Raw genomic sequence first — 12,557 nt, 5'->3', positions numbered from 1 at the left:
AATTGCATTAAAGTAATTAACAGACTGTATCAAAATTTCTGTGTCTGGCATTGATTTTGAAACAGGTACCATCACACTTTGTCTTGCTATGCAGAATGTATGTGACGTGGTCTACACAAACCTTCAAGAAGCTTCATTTTTCTTCTGGTCCATCAAGTTCCCCTTTTGCTACCTGACCGCTGAGTTCATTGTCTTCATTGTGAAACTCAAAGATAAAGTCTCATTGTTTCCTTTCACTGCCCCATTTTATGAAGCAATCTGTTATGCCTTAGCATACACTTAAAATATATATGGACATTTTCTGTGATTTTACAGCACCTAGCAGAGAAAAAGTACCTAGTTCATGGTTATAGACCACAGAAGACACTAACACAATCCACTGAAAAAAATAGATCTAGAAAAATACTAGTGGAGGGTTATTACTGGTCCTTTTAAAAACTACTTTCTACAGTCTCAATAATACAATCCTCTGCAATAGAGCTTATGAATGAATACTTCAGAAATTTTACATTATAAAAGTTTCAATCAAACAAAAAAAACCAAACAAAACATCCCCAACTCCAAAACCAAGAGAAACTCATCAAAAGAGAATGGAATGCACTGTAGTATACTTATGTGGTAGTGGCTCACAGCAGCCCAAAAAGTATCAGTTATTCATTTGAAATCCTAAGAGATACTATGGACCTTTGAATCTTAGTTCAGGGTACCCATGTCAGCTATGACTAGTATTTACACGGAAAAGATTAAGTTTCTGTTTTCTGAGATGACTAAGTGACTCCTTATTGCACTGAGCCCATGTTTGTTAAAGTGTGTTTTTCCTCTATCATTTCATCCCAGGTGGTTGTCAATGCCCTCCTGGGAGCCATCCCTTCCATCATGAATGTTCTGCTCGTCTGCCTCATCTTCTGGCTCATCTTTAGCATAATGGGCGTGAACCTTTTTGCTGGGAAGTTTGGGAAATGTGTCAATCTGACAGAAGAAGATTCAGAATTAAATAGTTTGATCAATAACAAAACAGACTGTAGCACATACAATAACACAGGAAAGATATTCTGGGTCAATGTTAAAGTCAACTTTGATAATGTTGGCTCTGGCTACTTGGCTCTTCTTCAGGTGGTAAGTGCTGCTTGCTTTCACTAGCCAGCACCATGTCAGATGGGCTTGACCTCCTGTCAACTCCTAAGTCATCTCTGGGTGATGGAAAAGAATGGTATCATACAGCCTGCTCTTCCATTGTAGATGGCTGTTCAAACACCAGTACTGTCCATGCACACAAGTGGAAATAGGGAGACAATTTAGATGCTGCTGTGATTTTCCAGGTGGTAAGGAGGGATCTGGTAGACAGGTGGTGCTTCAGCCTCCAGTAGGTTCATGAGATTGAGAGGTGGAGTCAATCTCAGGAGGAAAGTTGAGCCGAATACTGAACTAATCTTCTGTAATACAGATTTTTTTCAGCCATGAGGGTTGTAAGGTCTTCAGGAGACCGTGCTAATGAAGTTTTGTCCTGTCATCATCCTAGGACAACATGTTCTGTCCCACCCTAGCAATCTTTCACATCCTGAGAATGCCATACACACAGCAGGAGTCAGTAGTTTCCCTAAAATCAGAGCTTGGTGCTTTATGTGGGCGACCATACCAAAGGTTCTCACGCCAGTCAGTGTCATTCAGATGTTATAAATGATGTGAAGACTTTTACACTGAAAGTTCAACATGTCTTCCATAATCTCTCATTCTAGGCAACATTTAAAGGTTGGATGGACATCATGTATGCGGCAGTAGATTCACGAGAGGTCAGTCATTGTATTCAAACTGTATTTTTTGTTAATGCTACTGCTTTCTGCTAAAGTGTTATGATTTTTGCACTTTTATATCTGCTGTTTGTGCTAGATCCTTCCAGTAATTATTTTTATCAGCTGATGTAAACATTTCATCTACGAATGACTCATCGTATCCTAATCTGTTGTAACGGGTAGCGGGATTCAACTCTAGATCCACTCACCTAAATGCAGTACCTATACTGTAAGGTCTCCATATGAGTTCACTTCCAATTGCTCCATATGTTTAATGGATATCTAGTCAGTATGCTCAGAGGGATCTAGGGAGCATTTCAGCTTACCCTGGATATCTACATTGTTCATCTGAACACCTTTTTATACTACATTGACTCTACTAATAACTGAATGTCCATCAGCTAGCAGGGGAGTTCAGAGTTTCCACTCACATGGAGGCACCTACCTTCACACATCTTTTATGAAACTCAAACTTGGAGTAAACCTGAATGTTTTACAGTGACATAGACGAAAGCCCTTTTCAAAACATAAACACAAACTTATCAAGAATCAAACTATTGTGGATAAGTAACCATTTAAAATACATTGTCAGGCATCACTAGTACTATTTTACCTACTGTTTATGTCAACAATAATGTCTTCTTCCTTATCAGAAGTATCATCCAGTGTTACATGGAACAAAGTGGTATGTCTTTGGAGGCAAAGAATTTAAAATGAAGAGACTATCTTAATTTGATCATGACTTCAAAGGAATCAAATAATTTTAAAAGTAACCATATATAAAAACAGTGGGAGTGGGTGGGTGGGGAGTGTTTCAATTTGATAAACTATTTTTCTTGTTCTGGTTTTGTTTTTATCCATTATAATCATAAAAGAAGTTTTTTGCTAAGAAGAAAAAAATATCTAAGCTGATATTTTTAATGGCATGGGCTTAGAATTAGAATTCTAAATAGTTTGCTTGATTTTTCAAGTACTGAGCAATTTACATCTCTTATTGGAAGAAGCTGAACTGATGCTTCTGAAATGTTTGTGAAAATCACGGCAAGAATGTCCAATTCAGTGACTGTTTCTATTGACTTTAGCAGGGCCTCAATCAATTGCAAATGGTAGGGTTCTAAGTCAGGTTTGAATAGAAAAAGCCCACAACAATCAGCTTTTGTAAAAAATTCCAACCAACCAACCAACCAAAAAAACCCAACAACCAAACCTCATTCATCATTAGTCAAAGACTAAGTTTTCTCTACAAGTTTTCAATGCAAATTTATCAGTATGAATTAAATTATCCTGTTCTGCAATGATCTAGCCAGAAACTACATAAACAAACACTGTAAAAGAAATCAAATTAACAAGCTTTCATAGTATAAACACTTTGTAGTACTATTAATTTCAGTTGTGTTTTCTGGTTAGATTTCTATCAGGTGTTGTGCTTGTTGTATCATTTTGTAAGGTTCATCTTCAATTTCAGAAGGAAAAGCAGTTAGCATCTGAGCAAAAAATCTGACCTAGGAGGTCCCAGAATTTTGATGCATCTGGTAGCCACTATATGAATGTTACTTTCTTCCACCATTTCATACTCTTTCTAAAAGAATCATTGTGTTTAAATACAAATACAATATTTTGTATTATTCACTACTGGTAGTTTTAAACTATACCAATTTTGTTAGAATTAGCAGTAGAGCTGTAAATATTGTTTCCTCCTGGAATCAATTTATGAGAGGATCTGCAATATGAAGATTATGCTAAATTAAATTGAGCCCATGTTTTCACCGGTAATTTTTCATGTTGCTTTTCGTTCTTGCAGGTAAATGATCAGCCGCAAATGGAGCATAGTCTATTTATGTATCTTTACTTTGTGAACTTCATCATCTTTGGATCTTTCTTTACCCTTAATCTCTTTGTTGGTGTTATTATTGACAACTTCAACCAACAAAAGAAAAAGATAAGTATATTGGTTGTGCACCCAGGAACATACTGTATCTCGAGCAATGCTATCTTTAGAGAACAAGGTCCTTGTTATGCATAGAATCTAAAAATTCTGTTGGCTTACAAGAGCATTAGTAATTAAGTTAGCAGAAGTATCACCCAGGACGAGTTTCTTCCTCCTTTCTTTTCACCTATAACTTGAACACTTAGCTCTTTCCCAACATTTTGAAGGCAATGACATCTTCTCTACAGCCCCTTAAAATTTTGTTCCTTTTTGGAAACCGAGCACAAGAGTCTAGTTACTCAGAAGTAGTCTGGTACAGATGTTCTGATGAATATTTTGGATATTCAACAGGAGCAGGATGTGGGAAGTCAGGGAAAGATTTCTTCCAGTTCAGATGTTCAGTAGATCCTTTTTTTCATGCTTTCTGAGCTAGCTGAGTTTCACCCCAGGACTTCTGCTCTGTGAATGTATAGTTTGTGCCACTGTGTTCTTTTAGACACAATTATGCATTATGAAAAGGGCTGATACGAGCAAGATGTGAAAAAGGAAGGAATGTTAGTTTCCAGCATTTTAGACTTTGTAACAACAATAGTGTTGCTTTCTCACCAAATAACAATGACATTTCTTTATATACCTAGGTGGGGAAGATATCTTTATGACAGAAGAACAGAAAAAATATTACAATGCAATGAAAAAGTTGGGATCCAAGAAACCTCAAAAACCCATTCCAAGACCACTGGTAAGACTGTCTGAATTCTTCAGAAGGAAAATGCATTGCAAAAGTGCAATTTAATTCACTGAAAAGTGCATGTGTTTATATATTGCATATAAATTATTTATACTGTCTTTACAGTGATACTCAGATAGTGCTCTGAAGTCAACTCCATAACAAAAAATTACATTGAAAGATTTTACAGGTTAAATATTTATTCAGTCCTCTGCATAATTATTGTTGGGTTTTAAACTTCAGGATGGGAAGGAATTTTTAATGTCATTTTTATATTCTGCCTTTCTTAAATTTCTCTAACTTCTCTACAGTGAAGTGACTGCAACATAAAAACTGGAGCTGTTGGAAACATGTATGGATGAGTACACTATACTTTCATAACTGATGTCAGATGTATTTTTTTCTAGAACAGATACCAAGGTTTCCTTTTTGACATCGTGACACGCCAAGCCTTTGATGTCGTCATCATGATTCTCATCTGCCTTAACATGATCACCATGATGGTGGAAACCTATGAGCAAAGTGCAACAAAGACTAACGTACTTAACCAAATCAATATACTCTTCATTGCCATATTTACTGCAGAATGTGTACTGAAATTGGTGGCTCTGAGGCAGTACTATTTCTCAAATGCCTGGAACATATTTGATTTGGTTGTTGTGATCATGTCATTTATTGGTAAGTAAAATTGGTTTGGCAAATTCTTTACTAAATCAATTATTATTCTCTTCAGAAAAAAATAGTTTATATGTATCAACTGCAAATGGACATTGAAATGGAAATCATAATACTGTAAAGTGTTGAGGAAAACAAGCTAAAAATCCCACCATGATTATATTAAAATAATATTAAATAATATTTCTTAAATTTCTGTTATTTTCTTTTTTAAAAAGTATTAAAAAGAAAAAAGGCAGCTGTGTTATGTAAAAACATTCATAATGGTTATTCATTTTGTCTTTCTGACTAGAAAAAAACAACCTCAAGAACCACATTATGTGATAATTTCCATTGTTACAGATTTAGTGCCAACTAAGAAATCTCCAATCAGATAGAAATTGCTGGGTTTTGTCATCTGTGTTTGTAACAGAGAATTGACTGGAATTAGATTATAGACTAGAGAATTCGGTTTCTGGAAACTCAGGAATAGCTGATTGCTACAGAGTGTGAACAATTATTTTCAGGATAGAAATGAACACCACAAATGTATTTTATTTGAAAGGATTGCAATGAAAGAATGGGTTAAAGAGTCCTGCCAATTTGAGCTTTCTGCCAATTTAGCTATTCCTAGGGCCAGTACTGCCAAAACTGCAGAAGGCATTTAGGGGAAGAAAAAAATATTTTGTTCCTTTAGTATTAATTAAGTTTCTGGGTAAGTAATATTCTAGTAAGAATATGGCTCTTCCTTGACAAATTAAGTTCCTGGAGTGGAAATCCAGAAAAATGTATCCAGAACATCTAAACTTAGAAAAATGAAACCTCTCTAGTGCTGCTAGATCTGTCATTTTTTCATGCAAACTAAGGATAAAATAACATCCATATGGTAGCTATGGCCCTGAATAAACTAAAAACCATTGTAGAGTGGCATGCAGAACTTCTATGTTCACCACTGGGTTTGCATATCTTGACTACATGTTATCTAAATTATGACCGTTACAGTGTTATTATATCTTGTTTACTTAGTTTAGCTTTGTAATATCAGTATTTGAAGTCAGATTTGGAAAGTCAATACCTAACCTGCACCCGCTGAAGTATTCATGTAACCAGTTTCAGAGAAAACCCTCAGTCAACGAGTGTCAACTGATACGGGTATTTGAAGTTGTGCATAGAAAGATGCTCGCCATCCTTAGTGCAACAGGTATTATTTTGTGGTGGCTGAAGAATGTAGTTCATAACTTCTGGTTTCTACAGCTATTTTTTCAACTCTATCTTCTATTAAAGGTTGTTCTGAAAGGGTCTTACCACACACACGTCAGATATTTTTCAACTATACTATACAGATATTATCATTTCACCCTACTTACTAGTTAAGCAGAAATGTGATATTCTAACCAACTGTTGTCTTTTTCATTTTAGCCTTACTACTTTCTGGCATCGGTAAAGCATTTGAACATTTCTTACCACCTACACTCTTCAGGGTCATTCGCTTGGCTCGGATTGGACGAATACTGAGACTCATTCGGGCTGCCAGAGGAATTCGAACTCTGCTTTTTGCATTAATGATGTCCCTACCTGCTCTGTTCAACATTGGCCTCTTGCTTTTTCTGGTCATGTTCATTTATGCCATTTTTGGCATGGCTAATTTTGCCTATGTGAAGATGGAGGATGGCATTGATGACATGTTCAACTTCCAAACCTTTGCTAACAGCATGCTCTGTCTCTTCCAAATCACAACATCAGCTGGCTGGGATGGTCTTCTCAGTCCTATTTTAAACACTGGACCACCATATTGTGATCCAAACATAAATGGTACTATAGGTGAATGTGGTAAACCTGCCATAGGTATTATTTATTTTGTAAGTTACATCATTGTATCATTTCTCATTGTTGTAAACATGTATATAGCTGTTATTCTGGAGAACTTCAATGCTGCTACTGAGGAAAGTACAGCACCTTTAGGGGAAGATGACTTTGACATCTTTTATGAAATCTGGGAGAAGTTTGATCCCGAGGCAACTCAGTTTATAACTTTCTCTGTGCTTTCAGACTTTGCAGATGCTCTGGCTGAACCTTTACGTGTACCAAAACCAAACAAAGTTGAACTCATAGCAATGGACCTGCCTATGGTCAGTGGAGACAGGATCCACTGCTTGGATATCTTATTTGCTTTTACCAAACGAGTGTTAGGAGATTCTGGGGAGCTGGATACTCTAAAAGTACAAATGGAGGAGAAGTTCATGGCTGCCAATCCATCAAAAAAGTCCTATGAGCCAATCTCTACTACGCTCAGACACAGACAAGAGGAAGCTTCTGCCACTGTAATCCAGCGTGCCTACAGGAGTCATTTGCTCCTGCGCTCCATAAAGCAGGCTTCTTACCTGTACCATCACAGAACTTGCAGTACTGACACTCTTGGAGATGCTGCTCCAGAAAAAGAAGGACTTATTGCATCTATGATGGGTGAAAACTATGCTAGGAGTCCTGACAAGTCTGAAACTTTGTCCTCAGCATCCTTTCCTCCATCATATGACAGTGTCACAAGAGTCAGTAGTGACAATCTCATGGTTGAGAATGGGGAAACTACAGGTAATCAACAATCTCCAGACATTAAATAGTTCAACAGTGACGATGTTAAGGATATTTTAAAATGTTCACAGAAGTTGATATTATAAATACTTATCAGCTGAGGCAACCTCCCTATTAAACAAAGTCTGTTGATCATGATCAGTTAACTATGGTAGCTGCTAAATTGTAGCCTTTGGCTCTGTTACATTCAGCTTTGTTCAGTGTTTACGTATGCAGAGAAAGGGTTTGGATCTGTTTGATCAAGGGCACCCCACTGCAAAGCAGGTCCCACAGTACCTGAGTGCTGCAGCATATTCACAGCAGTGATAGGTAACATCTGCTGACATTGCCCTTGGTGCAAAGAAGCAGAGAAAAGCCCAAGCACTAACGAATCTGCTGGAGAACAGGAAAGGAATGTCAGTGTTAAGATAAACTGCTGAATGGAAAGGAGCTAAAATTTACCCTTAGTCCTTTCCTAACTGATAGTCTCATTACAAACCTGTTAAGCAAATGGCTGCTTTTTTTTTTTTTTTTTTCCTTTCTGTTTGGGGACAGATGTACTACAAACATAACCACTGCATGATCCACAGATATGCACAGTGTAGTGGGCTTCTTCCAACATAATTGATTCACAGAGTAAGTCATGGCATGTATGTTATTGTAGTTATATTACTGCAGCTTGATGAAATAATAAATACAACTCAGTGTTACAGAAGTTGTACTGATCTGAGTAAAACCTTGCTTTATATTGGTCTGTGAGGATTATTTTTTAAAATCTTGTTTCCTCTGGCAGCGAGGTGAAGGCAGCAGTGCTGTGTCCATCAGTCATTCCATAACAAATTGTGTTTATTCCATACTTTTCTCAAACTTCACAGAATGGTTAAGTTTCATGCTCAAGCCCATCCCTGCCAATGTGGTAAAGAGACACAAATCTACATTTCCACTGGGAGGCAATTGGTAGCATCACCTGACCACTCCCTTAGACATAAGAAACTCGGGTGGGGAGCGCCATGTGGGCTCCATCTGAGCTGCCCTGGGTTGTGGTAGTGAGCATCATCTGTGGCCATGGAACGAGGCCTTGACATAAGTTAAATGTGTTCCACTGGTGGTAGGAGCCTTTCCTCCTTCTGCCTGTGCTTCTTTGATGGGGGGACCAGCTTTCTCTCTCCTGCAAAGATCAGAAGAAACCAAAGTACAAGTAATGTGGACAATTAGGAAATCTGGGTTGACGTATTTGAGTCTGGGGTTAACATAAGACTAAGGATGTAACCATAAATTCTACTTCTCATGAAACTATGCATGCATGTGGTCACTTGTGTTCCTTGCTGAATTTTCTTTTTGAAGTTCTTTATTTTTCTTCGTGTCCTTACTAGCTTGGGCTTCTCAGAAAAACACATGCCCAAACAGTACTCAGTCTTATGTCCTTTATACATGTACTTTGGAGATACTTCCAGTTGATGCACTTTGCTGTCTAATGACTGTTGTGTTATCCTTTCTCATGCACTAGCCATAGTCATAAATCACTCTTGACATTTTAATTTCTTATTTAAACTTCAAACACGTTACACACAGGCTAGCATAAGATGCTCTTTATTTTTTTCTTAGTTGCAAGGCTGTAGCTGTGTGGTCATTGTTAGGTTTGACAGGTTCTGGCAAAGCTTAGGTGAGCTTTTCCCTCCACTCTGCCTTCAGCCAGAAACAAAACTGAGTTTTGTGACTGAGTGGGACCTCCTGTACACTTTGCTTGCAACCTGTAGCAAGTTGCCTACTCTTTTCAACACCCCTTCTCTACGGTGGCAGTTATATGTCCTGTCTTGTGTAACTTTCTTCTTCTCCTGTCTTTTCTATGTATTGAGATTGTGAGCTTTTTGGACAGAAATTTTCTTTTACTATGAATGATAAATTACACCTAATAATGAGACTGGTTTTAGTTAAGACTGCCTGAACACTGATTACAAATAAATAATATTTATAATACCTTTTAATTTCCTCTGTAGTATTCTCTTAGCCTCTCATAGCCATTCCTGGTATCATAGAATTTTTGGTTAGTTTTGACTAATACTCCCTCAGATTTTAAGACAGGTGCACATTGACTGTGTTGTACCAGAGAAGTCAATAACTCTGTGCCATTGGAACCCAGGCAACTCTATTCCTTCACAATAAAAAATAAAACTAACAATTACAAAATAGTTAATAAAATTAAATGCTTTTAGTTGGATACAATAATTTTTAAAACACCCACCACAGTTCAGGAGTTGGCTACATGGCACTTGTGAGATTTTGCTTTCCAGCTCCACCTGTTCCATGTCTGCTTCCCATGATGTGCAGGGGCCAATGAGAAGCGGTAGTGAGACACTTGCAGCATTCTCACTGATTTGGGTGTTCACTGAACAGTTCTGACATCACATCCTCTTAGGAGATTATGTATTTAAACGCATCCATATCCAAAGGTAGTGCAACCCATCATTGCCAGTCTGTGTGCCAGGAAGGGGTATTTTTGACTGTAAGAATTTTTTATTGATAGTCAGCTACCTACAAGCCTCACTGAAATCCCTCTGTTTGGGAAGACTGAAGCTGAGTCAGAGCTCCAACAATGTAGGGGATCAGGTGCAAAAGATCATCTGGTACCCTAAGTGAATTGTCTAATGGTGCAAGAAATGACAGGTACCCCCTAGGGTGAATTTTACCTTATGAAGAAGCCCTGCTGAGTAAAGGTAATCTTATTTGGAGGAAGGCAAGTCTCTTACCATGTTCGTTAATACTTCCAGTTCTCCTCTGATCCCTCTTAATTTTGTATTCTACCGATGTCCATACTAAAATCCTATTTTCTTGTGATGGCTGTGTGGCATACAGTCTTGTTTCCAGATGGATTGCCATCCTTTCTGATCATAGTGAACAATGTTTTATGTGCTTGTCCCCTTTTAGCCACTATTCTCAGAGCATTGCACTAACAGCCTGGTCTCTTCAACAGTTACCTCTTCCATAATCTATGTATCACTTACAAATTTTACCCCAAATTACTGCATTTTTAAACAGGTTATTAAAAGACACAACAAAAACATGCGGGCTGAGAGGGCTTTTCCCTTTGACAGCCCATGAGAAACACCAGCTCAATAACTTGATGCTTTTGTTTGTTGTTTTGATAATGGTGTAGCACAATAAATACACCAACGAAGGGCATGCGAATACCAGAAGAACTCTATCTCTCTGTAGTGGGCTTGATTCACTACCTAAAGCACACACATTTTTCACAGGAAACCAAAGTAATGGAAAGGTCTTCAATATTTGCACCCCAGTCAATGGAGTTGCATGGCATGAAACTCTTATTACACATGAAAGAAAAAAGCATTTTTTTTCCTTCTGTTTGCCAGATACCTTTGCAATTCAACAGCTGTGAGTTAAAACTGGTTCAAGTGTAGAGAAGCAATACTAGAATGAATTACAATCTATTTTATGAAAGGAGGTTCAAGTTTAGTTTGTTCGGCTTAGAAATAACAGTTGAGAAGACGCATCATAGCTCTCAGTAAATAAAGCAGGTGGGAAAATATGAGCAAGGGAGAAAAATTTCTACAAGTTGAATAGTCAGGGGAAAAAAAATACCCTGGAAATTAGAAGTGACTTCTGTACTTCAGAGGATGGAGTACCCTTTGTGTCAGGAGCAGAGAAGACAGTCTGACCTAAACGTGAATTAACAATATTTCTTCAAGGGACTATGTGCCATGGCACTTTCAAGGTGATGTGTGACCCAGCAGATCCCTTGGTTCCTGCTTGAAACTCTCTGAATATCATAAAATTATGACTGAGATCTGCAACAGGACAGTGAAACTTGTTGAACGCTTCCTCCTAGTGGTTTTAGATCAAAATAACATATTCAAAGTCCAAAAAAAGTTGGGGCTTCTATTCCAACTATAGAGATTGAGTTTAAACAGGTAAATAACTGTCTCAATTAAGAGTATTATCAGCAAGGAGAGAGCTTAGAGACAGTGGGACAAAGAGTTCTGTTAAAAGAAATCCACACTTTAAAGTCAGAAAATGAAATGGGTAAGAATTTCCAGTGTAAAAGAGAATTAGACCATGAACAGGAAACTGCAACAGTAATAAATAACTCCTGACTATATGAGAAAGCAGAAATAAAAATAAATAACATGTGAGATTGGTTTAGAATGGGACAAGGATGAAGTTTTGGGCAGCTTTAGGGCTAAAGATTATCTTTCTATATGATAAAGAGGAGGTAAACATTCTCCCTCATGTTCAGTGAAGACAATATTCAACATAGGATTGATTATATTTTCCTTGGTTAACAAGAAATGTTTGAATGTGAGTACATCCATGAATGAACATGAAAGGTAATTAAAGCAATGGAGTAGGGGGCCCAAATAACTCATTTTCAAAAATACTGTTGAGAACTGGCACATGAAAATGCAGATCTGTCAGTAAGGATTTTGTGAGAATCTGTCAAACCAGGGAAGGTAGCAAGAGGGGAAAAAAAAGTCCACAAAATCCAACTCAAGAGATTTTAATAATTTTATTTGAAAAGGAGGTAACAAGCAATTCAAGCAATCAGAGACTTACTAATCTGAACTAAGCATGTTGCAGGGCTGTGGAACACATTTTGAAGGGGAAATAATGAAACACTTGAAGGAAAGTGGAAATTTGAATAAAATAGGTTTGAAATCTATTTACTAAGATGGAAGAATGTGATAGGTCTTATCTACTGATATTCTGATAAACAAAATGTAATAGGGCAGAGCATGAAGTCCTCTATGGGGAGCTAAATGGGAACATTTGCTACCAGGTGATGGAAACAGCAGGGCACTTTGAAGACCTGGATAAATTACTGGAACAGAATGATTGTGATGCTTGTCACAGATGATGATTTAGATCACTTAAA

The 12,557-nt window shown here is 37.4% G+C and overlaps 1 protein-coding gene across 3 annotated transcripts in view; it reads left to right on the top strand.

The window, feature by feature from the left end:
- Nucleotides 1-9,607, top strand: part of LOC113476561 (sodium channel protein type 5 subunit alpha-like) — a 45,673-nt gene extending 36,066 nt beyond the window's left edge. For all 3 annotated transcript variants that reach the window (XM_026842310.1, XM_026842309.1, XM_026842311.1), the window contains 6 exons: nucleotides 838-1,116; nucleotides 1,737-1,790; nucleotides 3,592-3,729; nucleotides 4,352-4,456; nucleotides 4,852-5,122; nucleotides 6,518-9,607. In XM_026842310.1, coding sequence (XP_026698111.1) covers nucleotides 838-1,116; nucleotides 1,737-1,790; nucleotides 3,592-3,729; nucleotides 4,352-4,456; nucleotides 4,852-5,122; nucleotides 6,518-7,716 — 2,046 coding nt within the window. In that variant the 3' untranslated portion in view covers nucleotides 7,717-9,607. The remainder of the gene's footprint in view (nucleotides 1-837; nucleotides 1,117-1,736; nucleotides 1,791-3,591; nucleotides 3,730-4,351; nucleotides 4,457-4,851; nucleotides 5,123-6,517) is intronic.
- Nucleotides 9,608-12,557: the final 2,950 nt, after the last annotated feature.

This window comes from Athene cunicularia (genome assembly GCF_003259725.1).
Source record: "Athene cunicularia isolate RWA chromosome 2 unlocalized genomic scaffold, athCun1 chr2_part1, whole genome shotgun sequence".
NCBI classification, from domain to species: domain Eukaryota; kingdom Metazoa; phylum Chordata; class Aves; order Strigiformes; family Strigidae; genus Athene; species Athene cunicularia.
This window is presented reverse-complemented; position numbering and strand designations above follow the sequence as displayed.